Source organism: Zootoca vivipara, chromosome 10 (genome assembly GCF_963506605.1).
Source record: "Zootoca vivipara chromosome 10, rZooViv1.1, whole genome shotgun sequence".
Taxonomy (NCBI): Eukaryota; Metazoa; Chordata; class Lepidosauria; order Squamata; family Lacertidae; genus Zootoca; species Zootoca vivipara.
Genome location: NC_083285.1, coordinates 42,537,633 through 42,558,220, shown reverse-complemented (window position 1 = coordinate 42,558,220; position 20,588 = coordinate 42,537,633). Strand labels below are relative to the sequence as shown.

The window sequence follows — 20,588 nt, the reverse complement described above, 5'->3', positions numbered from 1 at the left end:
TGGCCGGCTGGCATTCAGTTCTTGGACGGGTGTTTGGACGAATTGGCAGTCACATGGAGCCAGAACTTGGAACAGCAAAGGGTGCTCTATAGAACTGAGACCAGAGTTCTTTGAGGAGTCCAAAACTGGAATGAAAAGGGATTTAAGTGCGTGAGTGGAGGTGTGTTAGCAAAGCACAGGGGCTACTGCAGGGCAAGGTTGAGGAACACTTGCAACCTTGGACAGGAAACTTCTGTGGTGCCACTCTACATATGGTCAGTTAGTCATATTAGTCCCTCTCTTTCACATCATCAATCAGGGCACATTCTGCCTACTTTACTTGCATTTTGTAAGACCATACAACCTCTTTTAGCCTTCTGGATAAATTCACACAGAAGAACACTGAAACAAACAAAAACTTGGAATTCTTAAAATTATTTCTCCCATCCTCCCCCTTTCTTGTCCCCTAGGAGAACTTATGGCTGGACAGTGTCTCTTTAATTATTAAGGACTCCTTCGACGGGGAGTTAATGATCATCGATAACCTATCGGGCTCCGTCTTCCATCATTACTCCTCGCCGGCCATGTGCGAGAAGTGTAACCATGACAAGCAAGAGGTAACCTGCGTGCGAGGATATGGGAGGGGGACCACCCCCACACGTGCAAAAACACACCCGCACACCCTGAGGCCTTTGAGATCTCCCTGGGATGGTCTCCTGGTGATAGGTGACTTAGACTTGAAGCTTTGAGTTTTGTTACTGAAGTGCGTTCTTGGAGTGAAGTCCTTGTCAGGAGGAAATGCATATTTGTATCAGCAGAAGGCTGAATGGACAAGCAGCTGGACCAATGAGGCTGGCAGAAAAGAATAGGTAGATAGAGCAAGGAGAAAGCATGGAGGCAGAGTTCAATTTTTCACTAGGAGAAAATAGGTTTGTGGGAGAAAGACGGTGCATTGTCTCACTGTTTTAGGTTCAGCTATCAGTTCATCAAAGCATTACCTGATCTACTCTTCAGTTCTCCATTTCAGCTGATGAGACTTAGGCATGTTGTTCAGTATTAAATATTTGCTGATATCTGCAGAGCAAAATTTCTCATGGAAGCGTAGTTCATAAGTAAAATCCATTTTGAAAACATGAGCTTTAAAGATATTGGTTAATCCACACTTTGTCTGTTCATCTTGTTAGCAAATGGCTTATTGTGGACCCTTTGGTGTATGGTTAAAATTGCTACTGGAAGACATAGAAAGAGGCTACAACGGGAGAAATCAGACTTTGACTCTACGTGTTAGCAACTGTTGTAGGTAGCTGCTACAGAAATGGTCAGGGAGATGTCAAGAAACTCATGTCATTTTTACAGGTAACATAACCATTCACTGTCATTTCTCTCCATTTAATGTAAATGTCTTAGTTGCATTGATTTCAATGAGTTGGAGAAGTCTTTGACCTGTGAACAAAGATTATCAGTAGTAGTTTACTATCCTATCTAAGAAGTCAGATTGGCTTCATATGAGAGTATGATTTTATATATATTTGAACAACACACTACACTTGTATCTTCTTGATCATTAGCGGCTGAAACTTTTGTTTTGTATTTAAAAAACACATTACAACAGGAGTTTTAAAAGTTGTAAAAACACCATAAAGTGAATAATCAAGTTTACAGAGAATCATAGAACTCAGTATCATAGGTCTGGATTCATTGAGCCCCTGAGACTGCAAACAGAAAATATGCCTGAGTTGCACAAACAAACCAGCAGTTGCCTGGGGGGTAGTAATATTTTTTTAAATGGTGAACCATCTGAGAACCCAAAAGCCTCCTAAAACATCCAGGTATCTGTAAGCCAAATTGAAATTTAATAGGACTTGTAAGGCATGTCTTGTTCCTAGACATGTTTAGTAAAGGTAAAGGGACCCCTGACCATTAGGTCCAGTCGTGACTGACTCTGAGGTTGCGCCGCTCATCTCGCGTTAATGGCCAAGGGAGCCGGCGTACAGCTTCCAGATCATGTGGCCAGCATGACAAAGCCGCTTCTGGCGAACCAGAGCAGCACACGGAAACACCGTTTACCTTCCCGCTGTAGCGGTTCCTATTTATCTACTTGCACTTTGACATGCTTTCGAACTGCTAGGTTGGCAGGAGCTGGGACTGAGCAACGGGAGCTCACTCCGTCACAGGGATTCGAACCGCCGACCTTCTGATCGGCAAGCCCTAAGATCAGTGGTTTAACCCACAGCGCCATGATTGTGCTATAAGTAGTGATGCTGACCTAGCAAAGTTCATAAGTGTCCCTTTAACTCTCAGCTACAATGTTTACTCCAGTGGATGCTTCAGAATGACCCAGAAGCTTACAATTAATGAACCACATCCATTAGGTTATTTTACCCTAGTAAGGAGCTTGACATAGTCCCAGAATCCGTGGATTAGATTTTCTGTTGCTCTGGGGCACCATCTGAAAACAAGGAACTGAACTAGGGAAGTCTGTGGATTCACAAATGCACAACCCATTCCTTCCATGTATTTCAACTATGCATAAAGGAAAACGGCATGAAAATTACCAGGAAAGTGACATTTTATGCTCTGGAAACAGTCAGATGTAAATCTGAAATATACACCTGGCATTATTCCTGGGACCTGCTTGGCCATTCATACATTTTAAACCTGTATCTGACCACTTCCACATTAGAGATGCATATCGCTCCAGCCATTCCCCTGCAAACATTTTCAAAACATACAAGTGTGATGTCAGGAATGGCTCTAAGCAAAGTTGGATGGGATCCTGTTCAAGGGCAAAAATAGACTGGGAAGCTCTCCTGGGCAAGACACAAATTTGAAATGACTCAGAACTCCATAAGAGCAAAGTAGCGCTCTTGTGTCACTTCCATTTGTTTCAGAGTGACGGGCTGAATGGATTGTGCCCAAATCCCCCCTTTATGTTCTATAAGCCACTAGACTTTGCCAGCTAAATGAGCTGCATGGATGTTGGTGGCTATAGCATTTTTCATTTGCTGTGGTCAAAAGGCTGGGCATCTTGTAGGATTGATGCATGAAACCCTAGTTTTTTTATTATTATTTTAAGAAGCCCTGTTTACAATAGAATATTTTAATTATGATGTTTCCTTTTCATAGAATCACACTCAAATTATGTTGCATTTCAGTCCAATACATTTTTAAGATGATAAAAGATAATACAGTAAATAGAAAGAGAGAAATAACAGAAATTATTGCAGGATTTCTCCACCTTCAAATCAAACTGATATTTTAATTCTCAAAGCACTAAGAATTTTTTATTGTTCAAAACATATAAACATTTGAGAGTATAGCATGAAAATCCTAATTCTAGTTTTAAATAGATTTCTCCCAACAACTGTAATGTGTATAAATTGCAGTATTGAAATTATGTATTTCAGAAACTCACATTGTAAATAAATAGAAACAATATTTTTATTCCCACACCGTTAAAAAAAAAAGATAGGAAAAACATATGGGGATGTTGCAGTAACCATTTTCTTTTAAAAATAATATGTAAGTATTCTGTAGTCTAGGCTAGAATTTTAAAATGTAAGACATTTTCTCACCATACTATCATCATTGCTCCTTTCATGACATTAGTCTAATTTCATTATCTGTCTTTATGAGGTTTGCATATATCTAGCAATTTGTACTGGTGGCACATAGAATCATAGACTCATTGAGCATTTAATTGGCATCACATGATCTGTCAACACATAATGGAGAATTGAAGCTCTGAGTGGAACGTTTTTTTATCTTTGTGAATTTGTTAGGTGCTTTTTTTGTGCTGGATTTCAATGGAAAAGATTGTCACTTCTTGCAAAGCAGCAGTACAGCAAATATTAACTGTTCTAGCATTTGTAATCCCAGGGTATTTTTGAAAACCCACGAATCAGGAAGGGTTACTTTTACAGTCTTTTGCAGATGTAATATATCAATGTTCCCAGAGGTGCAGAGTTGAGGGTGTTTTGATATGAACTTCAGTTATGTGCGTGATAGCTGATGAAACTCATTAGATGAGCAGTTCAAACAAAGGCTGTGTTTCCTTTTTGTGTGTAGATATTGTGTGTAGATAGTTGTGTTGTGTGTTGACGTGGTGTAATTGTGGTTTTCCTTTACTTTACTTTCTTTTCTCAATGTTTGGGTCATTGGTGGTGGTTGTACTTGGTAAAAATTTACATTTTGCATAGCATTGGGCACAATCCAGCACGCAATGCATAAATCCCATTGGCACCGCAGGATTTAAGCACACAAGATGATGCACTGGATTGTGCCCACAATGCTCTAACCTGAGTAGTTCAGTAGATAGCTTCCATGGAAGTACCGTTGTGTTAGTGCTACGAAGATTGCCGTCATTATGTCCTTTTGCTGGATTACATCATGATGGTGGATTACCTTTTTGGAAATCTACTTCAGGCATATCTTCCATTCATTCCCAATGAGGTATTGGTCTGAAGGAGTCCTAACATGGCACTGCCACTGATTCTGCTATACTTCCTGTCCAAAGCCATCAGCTCTCCATATCATCTTTTGTCACTATTTACAAACACAACAGGCACACGCAGTTCTACACAAACACAGGAAAGCAAAGACCTTGCCCGAGGAGCCCTGCAAACTAGGTCAAGATCACGGAGATGATACTCAACCAGAAAAGATCAAATGCCATACTAGATTAGTAGAAGTTCTCTAGAGGCCACTGCTGCCTTTTGAAAGCGAAGATAGCTACGTAGGCTGAATCAGAGGGAAAATAACGAGGAAAAACTAATCCAATGAATGAAATGGGAGAAGATGGGGAGAAGATGTCAAAGTGTAAAGTTATGGTGGAAAGAAACAAGAGCTAAAGACACAGGAGCAAAGACGTGAAAACAAGGAAGATTCCCTTATAAAGTTTAATAAAAGCAACAAGTGGGAAAACAGGAGAGGGGAGTAGAATGAGAGCAGAGTGTAGGATGATTTATTTATTTTTTAGTTTCATCTTAGTATACTGGAATTAGAAAAAGGAAAAGAAGGGGGGGAAGCGGGGAATCCAGAAGGAAATAGCTGGAGGAGTTGCTCAACTGCATGATATTGATATGGATTGCATGAAACATGGTTATTGTTACTGGAATGAAGGCGTCCCTATTATCATCCTGTTTGACTGGGACAGGTTCTTCTATCCTCAAACAAGCGTGTCCTTGCCTCAGCTGGTCTCTGGGATAGGCTCTGTCTGGAGAATCCCGTTTTTCCTCCACTGGTATGGAATCAGTTGCATTCAGAATCATGGAGCCAAAATCGTTAGGGCTGAACAAAACACCTTCTCTCTCCATTCCAACCCAAGAAGATGTTGATAGTGAATGTACTGCAGCTGAAATGGTCCATGAGAAATGCCAGTGACTGCTTTGTTCTCTCTTTTTCTGTTCTTTTCTCTCCAGAAACAATTTATTTCATTGTATGCAGAATTGGGTTAGGACTCCATAAACCTCATGTGTGGTCTTCCTCCTTGTCATCGAACCATTTCTTAAAGCAATGTGACTGGTTGAGCAATAGAATCTATCTGTGATGTGTGATAGCTTTCCCCCACCCCCTCTGACTGCAGGTTCAGCTGGCCGAAATGGAAGCCTTATCACTCAACTCTGATAAGTCTTCCATCCTGCTTGGGGACGATGGAGACAACAACAGTGTCGATCAGCCAAGCCCTAAGGAGGAGGAGGCCAAGGTAAAACTTTCCAAGAGTTTGTGTGGATATATCTGGGCTTCAGGCCAGATTAAAGTACTTCTTCATACAACACATAATTAAACTAGGAAACTTGCAGGAGGCTGTGATGGCCAACAAACTTAGTTGGATGGGAGACCTCCACTCCCTCCACCTTCTCATAGTAACTAAGGTATACAGGGACTTATACAACCCTTCCTTAAACTGAAGTGTCTTCCTGGGGTCTGGCATATGAGCACCTAGAGCAATAGAAAGAAGTGGCATATGTGTGACAGAAAACGAAGCTAGTAAGCTGTGCTTGTGTGACTAGGGCAAGTGGTGTGGGTTTCTAAGAGGAAATAGGTATAGAGAGGATATTGCAAATGTTCATACATTTCTTTTTCTGCTAGCTATAACTTATCTGGATGCAGATGATGCATATCGTAATCGGATATGGATGTGATTGATTGATTGATTGATTGATTGATTACCAGGTAGTGATCATTGTAGGATAAGTGTCAGTGCACTAGAGATGTTAAGGGGAGGCAAATTCCCAATGACAGGGTAGTTTAGGAAGATGAACTGTTTGATGAAAGTAGGAAATTATTATCCCTTTTGCTACCCACAAACTCAGTGGCAAATACCTCTTGCAACTGGGCTCTAGTGTCCCAAGCATATTCTGCAGGTATACCCTGTTTCTCATATTTTAAGGCATACCCATAAAATAAGCCATAGCAGGATTTTTAAGCATTCAAGGAATATAAGCCATACCCCGAAAATAAGACATAGTGATAAGCGCAGCAGCAATGCCGGCCACGGCAGGAGGAGGAGGAAAAAAATAAGACATCCCTTGAAAATAAGCCATAGTGTGTTTTTTTGAGGAAAAAATAAATATAAGACGTGTCTTATAATATGAGAAACACGGTATGAATACATCTGCAAATGTTCTTATTAATCAAATAATGGATTTGACAATGGTTTTATTCTTCTTCTATTTTTTAGATAAATTTGAAATTTTATAAGGCAAACATCTTTCTTTTATCTAGGGTGGTGAAGACAGTCCTAACTCCACAGGGATTGGGGGTTTGGAGGAATGTCTCTTCCCTTTAACAAATATGGAAGCTTCTCCAACTCCAGAAAGCTACTTATGTGAAGTGGAGAAAATCTCTTTCAGTCCAGCCCAGTCTTGGCTGAAGAACGAGAGCAACCCAGGTGGGCAATACTCTAGTGCTCCTTTGGACAATCCCATAATGTCATGCAGAGATACCTTGCTCTTCCAAGGCCACTTTTTAATATATATATATTGTACTCAGCTACAGAAAGCTGACTACAAATGCATGCAGAGTTTCATCAATTCCAAATGGCATAGTTGGGAACAAATTAACTGATTTTCCCAATCCTCTCTCCCATTCCATCCATTTCCAAGGGGGGAAATGCCAATGTAATCCACTTCATCAGTTGTCAAGGACAAAATATCTCGCAAGATTGGCTGCATAAATCTAAGCGTATAAACTGTTTATTCCCTACATCATCTGTGAGCTGCACATCTTTTAACTTCAGTTTGCAAATTCAGCCTCCTGGCCTTAGCAATACTATTTGTTTTTTAATTCATTGTTTCATTTCTACGTTCCACTCTTTCTCCAATGACCTCAGGGCACCATACGTAGTATGTATTTCCCAACAGATCTATGCAACAGTTTAGGGTGAAAGAGAGTGACTCTTACAAGGTCACTTAGTGAGCTTTGTGGCAAAGCAGAGATTAGTCATCCTAGAATTGCCTCTGGCTTTCTCTCTTCTTTAAAGCCAAAAAGATTTCAAAGTAAAGCCAAGCCGTAAGTAAAGATTATTCCTGGACCATTGCCACAGTCTCTCATGCTGACACACCAGTGGGTACCGAATTAGGCCTTGTTCACATCACCAGCTCTGTTCTCTCTTGGTGTTGGCTGATTTGCCCTTGATGGCTTACTCAGGGAAGGTTGGGCAATCGGAGAAGAAACACGGTTGGAATAGAGGTACTGCTAGAAGTAGAGAATAAATTCAATTCAGTTTGCATTCAAAAGTGAACATATTTAATTCACACTTTTCAGAAACCATGCATGAGCTGAAACTCAAGCCTTCAAAATTTGTGCTCCTCTAGATTCTGCAGTACAGTCCTCCAACCAAGTAATGTGTGCAAAAATGTATACACTAGGATAAAGTGTTCATATAAATGCATATATTAGTAAAAATAATAATAATAACAATAGAAAAATGAAGTGTATTAGGGGGAATTGCCTTGCAAAAAGGTGTGTATTTGGCAAGATTGTATATAAAAGCGTGTGTATTAGGAGAAGAAGCTCATGAATTTTCATGAGGACTTTTTAAAAGAAAATATCAAATTGATGTAGAAATGTGGAGAACTGAACTTCGAAAAAGATTGGAAAAACGAGACAAAATGAAAGTGACATATTCACCCATCCGTAAGGGCTGCTATGGTAGCTACTGTCCTTTCTGGAAGTACTGGCTGAGGGTGAAGTGCAGGCTGAGTTCTTCCAGTACCCGGGAAGAAAGAGAGAATAGATGGCAAGGTGGAAGGAAGCATTACAAGAAAAATCAAGTTTGATTGCCTGTGCTTCCTCATTAAAGAAGTGACATGTGGATGTACCCTGCAGATTTCTGACATGGGTAGAAACAGATTTGAACGGTGTTGATTTTTTTCCTCCTTGACTCTGCCAGGTCCTCCCACCCCCTTCTCTCCAGATGCATCCAATCCCCTGTTACCATTGCGAGCAGAGTTTTTCATCCCAGCTGTTCCTGCCAATCCACCAAGTCAGGAGAAAGCTTCCTGCCCAGAAAGCCTCCCAAAAATCTCTTTGCAAGCTTCTTGGGCGTCTCTGCAATCTCCAGGTATCCACTGCTCACTTATCCACCAGGTAAGGACTCCTACAACCACCATTCCTCCATCTGTCTATTGCCAGACATTTTAGCCTCTCATAGACTTAGGGTAGAGGGGATTAGATGTTGTGTGGGAAAAGAGGTGACTGCCACATTTAGATTTTGCACTCTGACCTGGAAGGGGGGGAGGGGATGTTCTGCACAAACAACTTTGTTCTGCGGGAAGACAGGCTTCTTCCATTTGCTTGTCATCAGTGGCATACAGCAAAGCTTCAAGGAAAATGAGCTCATGTTTGAAGTTAGTGTCAACTCCATTACAGACACAAGGACTGTGCTTTGTTGGTATAGTCACAATTGCACACCCTAATGTGAACTGTCTTTATTTTGGGGGAGGAGGGTTAATAAAACTAGGTATCCACGCAATGATGAGATCCTCAGAACTAGATATACATTATTGGGGTTGAATATTAGATAAATCTAGTATAAATGCTTTTTCCTAGCTTGGCCACACCTCGTTTCAGGTGTTTTTCTCTCTCACTTCCTTTGGCACACACCTGTAAAAGAAGAACAAGTCTGGGGAAAAGATGAGCAGTGGAAAGCTGAAGGAGGATAAGGAAAATAGATTTTTTTGTTTACTTAATTTATACCTTGCCTTTTGACCAAGATTGTGACTTTCCAGGCTGTTCTCAAGGCCCAAAGCTTTAACACTGCAAACTGGCTTCTTGGCCCTGACTTTGAAGACAGAGAAGTGAAATGTGGAATTTCAAACATACTTTGCAGCCCCAGATTGGATAACGGTTCTCTCCTGCCCCAATCAGGGAAAATTTCCATTTTGCAATTTCGTGGAGGATAAGGCTATCAATAGCTACTAGCCATGATAGCAATTTTAAGCCACCACTATCAGAGGCTCTGAATGCAAGTTGCTGGGAATCACAGGTGGGGAGAGTGCCCTTGCACTTAGGTTCTGCTTGTGAGCTTCCCATGAGCACATGGTTGGCCACTGTGATAACTAGCCTGGATCCAGCAACATCTATGCTCTCCCCTATATCCCCCTATATTTATGCCAAGATCACATGCACCTCACATGCACACCTTGCAAACAAGGTGCAGGAATATCCATACAGGATCTTCCGAGTCCTCCTCCTTCATTATTATAGGTACTGTTGGGGAAACATCAGGGTGTGTGTTCATTACCAATCAAGGGTCAAGGAAGGACATTTCCACATCTCACATAGTTTTAACCAGGGGCCTATTCCCCTCCAGGCTCTCATATGGAAGCTACTCCCACAGAGTATAAATTCCCTATGTGCAAGAGGCCTGGAGAGAGGCAGGGTACCTTTCTTTTTAGCCTGGAAGAGTCTTTCTTGATTGGCAGCGATTGGGCACATTGATGTGCCCACTTGGCATCATTTCCATGCCCCACATGGACCCCCGTTATCTGGGCGCTTGAGTGACATAAATAATTCCCCAAGATTAAGTGTGCTTCCCTTACTTTGCTACTAAACCCATGCCCACCTTGTTGTTGTCCTGATTCTAATGCTGTGGACAATTAATGTCCATTGGGAGTCACTTCATATGCTATGGAATGAAGGGTTGTGTGAAGAGAGGAACAGAGACCTGCTCCCAGACATGGCTCCTCTCTTCCAGGTCCTGCTATTTTACAGCTGCTTGGTTGTAGGCAGCCCACATTCTAAGATGAAATTGATTGCTGAAGGATGTACAGTTTTGGTCTTGAGCACATGAAGGACGCATGTGCCAAGAGCACTCCAGAGTCCCTTTTTACATAGCATTGACATGTTGGCAGACCAGCTAAACAACAATAATTAAAAGGGGATGGCCTGAAATAGATGTGTAAAATTAAATGCAGTGTGGGGAGAATTGAGAGAGAGAGAGCAGGGAAAGAAAAAATTCTCTCTCTTACATAATAACAGAGCTGCAGGGCGTCTAATGATATTGATTGGCACTAGAAAAGGAGAGTCAAAATGAAATATCTCTTCACAAAGCACAAAATTAATACCATTTATTACCACAACTTGTGATGCTGGCCACTATCTCTGATAGTTTTTTTTTTTCAAATGAAAGGCTGATTAACTGACAGATTCATCAAATGGTCTTCTAGGCAGGACTGAAAAGACATAGACATCCATGTTCAGAAGTAGTGTCCCTCTCTCAGGTTCCAGAAACAAGCAAGAAAACACCTGTCGTGTAGTTGTCTGCTGCTAGAGACAGTGGGTGGCACTCAACTACATTCTACTCAGAGGAGACCCATTGTAATTAATGGATCTAACTTGGTCATGTTCATTAATTTCAGTGGGTCTGCTCGAATTAAACATAGCTTAATTAGGGTGCTGACATTAATGGCATTTGGTCTGATCCATCAGTGCCATCTATATATATATATATATATATATATATATATATATATATATATATAATGGCAAAGTAATATTTGGCCAACAGTAGTCCTTGTGATGGTGCTGCACATTGCTGTTTTCAGGAGATACTGCTGATTGGCAGCTAAGGACTGGAACAGTGCCCAGTGTGCCTTCTGCAGGGTGGTGAGACGTGAATTGGGGGCAGGCAGCACTGAACTGCTTTAATGTTAACCTTCCCACTGATGCCCCAGTTGCAACTGATGCCCCAGTCCCTCCCTCACCCAATATGACTTCTCTCTCATGACAACTGAGAAATCATAGGGCAGTAGAGTTGGAAGGAACCCAGAAGGTTAACCAGGCCAACCCCCTGCAGTGCAGGAATCACTGCTCATCAACCACTTTGTTTCTGTTGTTGATTCTTCACCCTGTAGACCACAGAGAGCGACACCTCCCTGGAAGACTGCAGGAGCAACAGTTCGGAAGGCAGCTTGCAGACTACACTGGAGGACAGCTTAAACCTCAGTGACTCGCCCCAGTGCACCCTGGACCTCCCAGTTGCACTGTGCCCAGTGCCAGCCACAGCCGCCCAAAAAGCCTTGGTGGCGCCTCTTTCCCCTGCCTCCCGGAGGCAGAGCTTAAGGGGCCGTGGGATCTTCACTCTCCGGAACATCAGCCGGCACCAGCGGAGCCACAGTAGTGGAGGGAGCACGAGCCCCGGCTGCACTTACCATGACTCCATGGACCCTTCAGACGAGGAGGGCGCAGGGAGCAGCCTGAGAGGCGGAGGCAACCACAGCGAGCAGTCAGAGACCCTCAGCAGTCTCTCTCTGACATCCCTCTTCTCACCGCCCCCTCCGCCCCAAGGTCTGGCACTTGTGAAGAAGTGCAACAGCACCAGCAGTCTCCATGCCAACCCTTCCTCCCGGGGCTCCGCAGCAACTGAAGGCAAGCAATTCTACTCTGTTGACCCCAGGGGTTTTTTATCCATGCCCTCGTGGGTGACGGACTTCTGCAAGAACAGCCCCTCTCCAAGGGAGGGCAGTGTACCAGAGGGCTCGGACAGAATTGAGACTGCAGGCCACAGCTCCCCGGTTCCTTCCGAGTTGCAGCTGGGGAGCGGAGTCAGCAAGAGGAATAGATGAGGCAGCTCCCTAAGACGGGGGAAGAGCGTCGCGTGAACAAGGGAGCGTGTGCTGGCTGTCATTTCCGAAACAGTTCCAAATGCAGGAGCCGTGGAGAAGGAAACAGGCAGACACGCAAAATATAAATATGTGTGTGTGTGCGTGCGTGCGTGGCTGTGCGTGCGTGTGTATGTATGGAAAACAAAGACTTTTGTACCATACCTCAGAGACACGAGAGAGCGAAAGCAATATGTGGACCCCCACCCCATCCCCCATGCACGGGACCACCACCTCTGCAAAGATGACAGTGGGGCATAGGAATCCAGAGAATTCTGGGTGATGGGCTGAAGAGCCTCTGGCCCAAGGAGTAGCCTGGGGGGGCAGCTGTTTACTCCTCTACATAGACAAATATATATGTACAGATATATAGAATGATTTATTTATTTTTTTTACAGAGAGCTTAGGACTTCCAGAAAAGTGCTAAGCGTGCAAAGGATAGGGCCTTGGGGCGGGGGGGGGGGCATTATTTCAGACTGAAATCAGCAACCAAGCTGTGTTTTAAGGGTTTGGGAATCTCTTTTGAGGAAAATCATATTGCTCTATGTTTCTATTTGGGAAATGGTAATAGTGCAAAAGCTATTGTCCAGCTGTCCAGCTGGGGGGCAGCAAAGGACAGCTCACTATGTGAAAATGCTCCATGGAGATACTTTAGGGTGAGCACCATTAAATCTTCAGCTGGGGTTGTGTCCTCTCAGTGAAGTTGAGCTCCTCAGGCAAAGACAATGAAGGCTCCATTTCTTAAATGTGAACTCTGAGGGTCTGAGCCTCTGAGCTCCGACTGTTGGGCCATGGAGCACTGGAGGCTATTCCGGTTTGCTTTTTTAAAAGGGGTGCGTGTGACAACAAGAAGTCACAGGGCAAGTACTGGATGCTCCGGTTCTCATTGATCTTTTTTCTTCTTTTTGCAAAAAGTTTTTTTTAAAAAAATCTATTAAGAAAGCTGCTTGGGGGGAAATACTCTGTACTGTTAAGGGGTTTGGGGTGTAGAGTTTATTTTCTTTATCATTCAGTACTTTTGAAGAGTCTATTTTAGAAGCCCAAAGGTGCAAAAACCATCTCTAGAGAAAGGTATGTTATTTTTTACAAATATTTTGAAAGAATAAAAATGAGACGCGAGAGAATGAGCAAGAGGAGCAGGCCGAACCTCAAGTGTGAAGCGCCATTAGCTCTCTGTCTCCAGTTTGGGGCTCATAACTTTGATACACGGGGATTTATTGCTGAATAATCCTAGGGAAGATGGGTGAGCCTTGTTCCTCCCTAATGCTTTTTTTATGGCCTTCTATGCTAATTCAGTGTGGTGGCTCTTGGATTGTGTCAGAATGAGATAAGAATTCAAAACAGTCTGCACTTTTTGGGGCCCCGACAGCAGAAGTTGATGGAGAGGGCCAAACTGCAGCTGTGGTTGGCATTGCATGTATCTTTTTAAAACTTTAAATAGCTGCTGCTGCTGAAAGGCAGGAAGCAGGATGGATTGGGACCACAATGCATGCAGGGGGCCTTTAACCCTTGCCCCTTGTTTCACAACCCTGACAGCCCCCCTCAAGCTGCTTTTTGACACAGGAAGGAAGCCCCCCCCCCACTGGCTCCAATGAGCACTTCCCTCTAATGACAAATAGCAACTTGAGAGGTGCAGGAGGAAAGAGTTAAACTGCTTCCCCAGGTGCTGCAGTGTCAGTCATCGTGATTTGGCCCCACATCAGCTATTTATGGTCTTTAAAAGTTACACACAACACCAAACTGCATGTATAATGTCACATGTAGTTTGGCCTTGAGTGAGTGAGTGAGTGTGTGTACATGTGTGTAAATGTATGTGTATATGCAATACAGTGGGTTATTTATTCGCCAGTGAATGTTTGAAAGGATTGTTGCTCGCCTTTTCTGTGCTTTGCAAACAGGGTGGATTGATCGCCAGGGTGGTGGCCCGTTGCTGGTTAGATATAGTGGCTGGTTAGACGAAATCTGCTCAGTCATAGGGATCGTTCTCGAAAAAACAGAGGTCCATTTCCTTCTCTATCGTGTAACTCATTCCCAGTGATTCAATCCCCCTTTCAGGGTGCCTTTGTATCCAGTCTTGCTTTTTCTACCACTAGCCAAGCCCTCTGCTAGGAAGACTGATTTCTGGAAAGCATATATTATTTGGTTTTAGGGCAGGGGGGGGGTAGGACCCAGGGGTGGGAGCAATCTAGCAGGCTCCTTTGGCTTTGGCAGAAGCATGATCCACAGAAATCAGCAGGTGAAGCTTTTCCCATCATGGAGATGAAATCTCTCTCTTGCTTATTGCTGCAGATCGAAGCACTGTTTCATGGCACATCAACAGGTACTGGTAGAAAAGTTGGCAGCCAACTTAAAGGGCTTTGGAAAAACAACAGTAGGAAATGATCCCCTTTCCTGCTAACATGTTTCTCTTCACTGAAAGGCACATGCCATTGGGGTGGAGGGGGAGAGGTGCATAAGGAGGAGTGCTTGCTTTCAGAGCAGGGCACTCCTTTTCTCTGCTGCATAGAGTGGACCACACCTACCTCTGTGGACCCCTTCTGCAATTTTGGGGCTTGCGCCAAGGGTCAAGGCCCTTTAAAGAGCCATGACTGTAGCCCCCTGTAACATAAGAAGCAAGGGCACTGCTGGTCTGTATGTCAAAACAGTTGTTTTGTTCTTTATATTTGATGAGGCAGTAAATACCAAATGTGTTGATGGACAGGAGATGGAATTACAATGACATCACATCTTGGAAAGTAATACATGTTCCTTAGCGAGTGCAAAAGCTGAACTGAGCAGTGTGTCTAATGCTCTGGGAATCCCTAAGAGATCAGGAATCCCCACCTCTTCAGATAAGCCACTGGTCTGCGTTAATAAAGCAATAACAGCAGTGTTGATTTTAAATGTTTATTTTGTGCTGAATTTTGTGGCATGCTTCCCACCTATTTTCTTTTTCAAGCATAAAACTGTCATGGGGAGAGAAAAGGCAGTCCCTCTTTAAATCACACACACTCCCCTCCAAGGGACAAGGAAGCAGTCCCTACGAAAACATTTTAATGAGACTGAAATTGATCAACTTCATCATCCCCATCCCATGCTGAAATCGTGCAGGGTGTTCATCAGGGAATCTCCAGCCATTTTTGCTTTTGGACAGCTGTCAGACGGCAACATCAGCTCCCGTACCAAACACCAACAGCGGCACAGTAGACCTCACACTGCCTGCCAAAATAGTAGGTAGGAATTTTACATTCCTATTGGATGTTGCCTATGAAAATCCTTGCAAAACTCAGTGGGGAGCCCAATGCACATCTGCACGCTCACAATATCATTCCAAAATGTCATGTGTGAACTGAATATATGAAATTGTACCTAGATATGCTTGAAAAGTGGAGAGAGAGAAATCCCACTCACACACAAAGACAAAATATGCAGTGTATCATGTTGTCCGCAGTTATTTCAAATGTAGCCTTAAATAGTGGAGAGGTGGGCATGAAAAGCAGCTGGGAATTTAATTTCCTTGTATTGAGAGTGGCTGCAAAGTCTGAGGAATTCAGAAGGGGTGCTTAACCCTTCCTTTGCCCACCCGTTTGCCTCTGTGTTAGTGTTGGGCCCGCTTGTGTTTGTACTGTAAAGTGTTGTTCTGCCCTGGAATGGTCACCATCAAAGAGTAGAGCAGGGTTCAAACCTGCATTCCTTAGAGCCTGATTCTATGCATGTTTAATTAGAAGTAATTCCCACTCTCCAGTGGTGCTAGGCTGGGTCTCCGGTTGTCATGTCTGAGAAAGCACCATCTCATGTTCACAAGCAGGTTTGCTTTTACAGATATCAAGTGGAGGGGCTTCCTTGTGTTCCCAGACTGGGCCTTAATCACCATGCAGATTCGGTTCAGGACCCAGCAATCTGCACACCTTGGCAATTTTTTCTGGGGCAAGGGATAGACGCATCAGTCTGTTCTGCTGCATGTCAATTTCGATGGGTTCGTATGTCTATTACATACTGTATCTGCATTAATTTGCAATTGGCTTTATGGAGAGAAAAGCCTACACGAAAAATTCTGATTCAATTTGTACATCAGTATGTACATAATTATTTTGTGATAAAATATGTGTTTAACTCAATTACACATCCTAAAATTCCAAATTATAATGCATTTTAGTACATTTTTGAGCTGAGGAATGTACCACAAATTTCTGAGATCTGAAGGATAATTGTAGTCTGATCTGCATATTAGTCTGGGAGGCATGAATTAGGTTATAACCCCAGAGTGGGGCTGGGCTGGAAGGGAGAGTATTCACCTACTTGAGAGGTGGTTTTTATTTATTTTGGAGACAATGACTTCCTAGTTTCATTTGACTTTTCATGTTTCTTTCCATACAACTCTCTACATTCATTCATTCATTCATTTAATTATGGCATTTATATACCACCCTTTTCTTTAAGAAGCTTAATGTCTCCTCTTTCCTCATTTACCCACCTGGCTGAGAGGCAGTGACTGACCAAAGGTCACTCAGTGAGCTTGATGGCAAGTGGGGATATGAACCCTGGTCTCCGAGGTCCAATATTCTAACCACTACACCTCTCACAGGAAGTTCCTCCGCTTCACCTATCCTGCATTGGGCCTGCAATTTAGCATCTCATATGTCCCATGAATATTCACAAAGGTTCTGGTAGCTCAAATGGCTGCCTTGTTGCCTTTAAGGGGCAATAGAGAAGGTGCTTTCCCAAACCTTCTAAGGTGACCCACCTTCTTAGGTTTAATTTGAGGATAAAAGCAGTTGTCCCTTTCTGCTAAATAAATGTCCTCAGGTGTTCCCTAATGCATCACCAAAAAAAAAGAGTTGCATAAAATTTGCATATGGCAATTTATGTTTAGATACAAGCCTAGAGGCAGACTGTGGCCAGGCGACCTGTGTGCCTCTTTGGTCTGCTCTTCCGGTGTTAACTATTGATGGGCAACTTCAAAAGCCCTGTTCTTTCTCATAGTTCTTTATCTTTAAAGCAGACCTCGACTACACAGTCCTTCAAACAGAGGACAAATAGTGCAGTGTTCTCTGATATCCCTTCAAATGACACAGTCACCCTAAAGTGACTCAGCCATTTAGTATGTGTACCTGGCAACTAATTTGGATGAACTGTTTGGGTACAGACAAAATCTATGCTGTTGGAAAAACTATAATCTGTTATCCCAGCTATGAATCCACAACCTCGGCTGGCCTTCATTTTACGAAATATTCAATGCCTCATTTGAAGGTGCTGCCACCAATTTGTGTCTATAGAAATCCCAGCCAGCTTCTGTTATGTAACGCTCTGATGTTTAACTTGAATTTATAACAGCACAGACATCTACACCTTATCAACAAAATCCCATCCTTCCTTCCCAAAAACAGATTCCTCGCTCGCATTTTCATTTCTCTCTACAAGTAAAGGAAAAGGCTTTTGGCCTAGGAAATGTGTTACCATGGCAACCAAGGACTAGGTTATCTTTAGAGAATATTTTGCCTCTCCCTTTTAATTATTTACTAATGGTTTTGAAAAAGAAGACGACAGATCTATTCTTCCCAGAGAGTGGGTTGTTATAAAATGCAACAAAATAGGTTATTACTGTATGCTGGCTTAGAGTGAAGGTTCTGCTCTATATGTGAGAAGGTCTGTTTATGCCTGTCTTGTCCAGTCCCTTTAGTGGGGAGTCACAGGAAGACACGGGTCCCTTGTGCCTGCAGGAATTTTGTCAATCTCAGAGACTGCACAGGGCGGAAAGGATGTCTCATTGGAAAGTCTCCCCAGTGAAGGAAACAAAAACAAAACACAGGAGACAAATGCACTTTGTGTAGAAAGTTTTGAACATTAAAGTATTGCCTTTTGACAAGAACGACTGCGGTGTGGGTGTCATTTCTCCTGCTCTCCACAAGAGGTTGTTTCTGCAGGTATGGTAGCAAGAATAAATGTTTTAAAAACAACTGCTCCACTTCACTGCCAAGTGGAGCGAAAGGAGGGGGTTGCCCACCCTTTTCAGCTGATTATCAAGACTAGGAACCGGTTATAAAAGTTACCTTGGCTCCATCTTCCCAATGTTTTACTACCTGTTGGTTTCTGCATTTTATGTGATCTTTCAGACAACGTAAAATCCACTTCTGGAAATCTTGTGGAATCTAGCAGAATCTTAATGCTCATTTCTGTGTTAAATGTCTCCAGGAAAAAATATATCCAGAAATATTGTGGGAGTTTTACATTGCAAGGGCTTGTCCACACTTCAGCTTCTCCAATGATTTCTAGGCACAAGTCCAAGAGGTTTTTCGTTTGCCCTGCCACTTTCCCCAAGAAAACCCACCGTTTGCCTCTGAATCATAACAAACTTCAATTGACTTTTCTGTAGATTTACATTTGTTCCAATTCAGTGGTAAACAGCAGGTTTTCCCAGGGAAAGCAGCAGAACAAATAAAAAAAAACCCTCTCAAATATGTGCCTTGAAAACACGGGACAAGCAGAATAAAATGTCGACCAAACAGAAGTATGGCTGGCTGTTACGGTTTTCCCACCAGACAACGTCACAAAATTGTGGGCTGCATTTTTGAATCATGGGGGAACAGAAGTGCACACACTCAAAAAGACAGACTGCTTCAGAGATAGAAATTGGGGAGAGGCAGTTTTATTGGGACCCTGCATAAACTAACAGTTTGAATATTCAAACTCTATAGTTTTGAGGTGCTATATCTCCTTACATTCCAGTCAGGTCAATGAGTATTGAAGATGTTCTGCACAGTGGGAAGAAATACTTAGCACCTTGCGCAGATATCTTCAGTTCTCACCCACGAAAGGCTTTTAGGCACAAGCTCACATCCATGCCTTCAAATTGGGAATTTTTAAGTGTTACTCAAACTAAATACTTCATTTTGCAAACACACTAGTGCTTGCATGAGCCACATTTGTGAAGGGATAAAAAAAATTTATTTGGTCTGCATTTTTAAACTAACCTAATTCACATTTCCCATAGATTGAAATGTAATTATCCTTCAGATTTTGCATTTTTCAAAATTTGCAATTAACTTCTTAGCTAAAAAAAAATATTGCCAAAACAAGTTAAAATGTGTATTTTGAAAGAGAATATACATATAAATGCATACATTGGGATAAAATAATATTTAAATACTTTTTTTGTAATACAATACATATTTATGTATGCATTTAAATTACATTTAAACGTGTGTGTGTGTAAAATTGCAATGAATGTTAAAACAGGACAAAATGGTATTAAGAATAAGCACATGTGGAATTTACATGGACCAGAAATAGAATGATCTGCCTATCTTTTGTGCTCCAAAGATCAGCATAAGATGGGGAAGCTCAGCACACATGCCTTATGCTGCCTTGAGAGTATTTCTCTGAACCAATGTGGCTCTCTTTCTAGAGAATGAAAGGCACTCCCTATTGGTCTGTTGCACTTATGTAAAATAAGCACAGAATGCCACTTCTGGCTCCAGTGCACTCCCACCAATGGTGTTAGAAACCATGTACACATGATGTTAGCCAAAATTAATATGCATCCAGTATTTTCTTGGTGTGTACATTTGACAATAATGCATGTGCAGATAACAGCTTCCTGAATAGGAATTCAGGGTAAAGCAGGTGTGGGGAAACCAACAGGCAATGCATTTCAGGTGAAGACATTCCCACCTCCTCTCTGGTGTTTACAACAACGTGCTAATGCAGTTTGAAATATAGTACAGCAGGCATTTTAAGCATTTGCTGATTAAGCCACGAATGTGGCTTTACATGTGTGGTTCTACTATGGAGATACTTCCTCACAAGGTCAGCAAGAAGATAGGGAAGTTACTCCCCAACAATTATTTCTTATAATCCTATTGAGACTCACCTCAGGAATCTGGACAGCCTCAGTAGAACAGTATAGTAGAAAGGGATCCAGAAGAGGGGAAAGACCTGCCTCAAAATCGGTAATCTGAAACATACGTAATATGGAGTATTAAACGAAGTGGAACTTCCTTCTGCGTAAATATGCAAAGGATTGCACTGTAGGGGCCAAACTAAACATAGCAGTGTCAGACCTATTTACTTAAATCTTGCTCTGCCTCAGTTCCTGGAGGCTTCATTCATGGAACATGGTGAAAAATAGTGAGCCTTTGAAAGTGAAGTCAAGCTGTTGGAGAGTCACAGTGCCTGCTGTGGCTGTAGAAACCAATATGGGAGAGACATGTTTTGTTGCGGCTGGGGCAGATAAAGGCGCCTGGCTGCACTGATGCAGGAGTACTATGGCGTTTGTCCCTCATAATATGATACAAGATTCCTGCTACTTTTAAAAGCTGGTTGAGGGCCATGATGGGAAGAATGCAAATCCGTCATTCATATATATAATACCAAAGTCAGCAGCTTCATCTCATTACACCCAGAAAGCAGACTGCAGAATAAGCAGGTGTCATTTTAGAGTCAATCAACTGCCTGTTTTAAGCCCAGTTGCCAGATGCAGTAAGCTTGTCCTATTTGCTTCACTTCACTTCCAATCTGACAGGC

At 42.5% G+C, this 20,588-nt stretch overlaps 1 protein-coding gene across 1 annotated transcript in view; it reads left to right on the top strand.

Annotated features, from left to right (window-relative positions):
* Nucleotides 1–12,099, top strand: part of CACNA1I (calcium voltage-gated channel subunit alpha1 I) — a 269,708-nt gene extending 257,609 nt beyond the window's left edge. Inside the window, exons 32-36 of the mRNA XM_035128273.2 lie at nt 450–596; nt 5,564–5,677; nt 6,706–6,871; nt 8,375–8,571; nt 11,340–12,099. Of these exons, the coding sequence (XP_034984164.2) occupies nt 450–596; nt 5,564–5,677; nt 6,706–6,871; nt 8,375–8,571; nt 11,340–12,050 (1,335 nt within the window). The 3' untranslated portion in view covers nt 12,051–12,099. The remainder of the gene's footprint in view (nt 1–449; nt 597–5,563; nt 5,678–6,705; nt 6,872–8,374; nt 8,572–11,339) is intronic.
* Nucleotides 12,100–20,588: the final 8,489 nt, after the last annotated feature.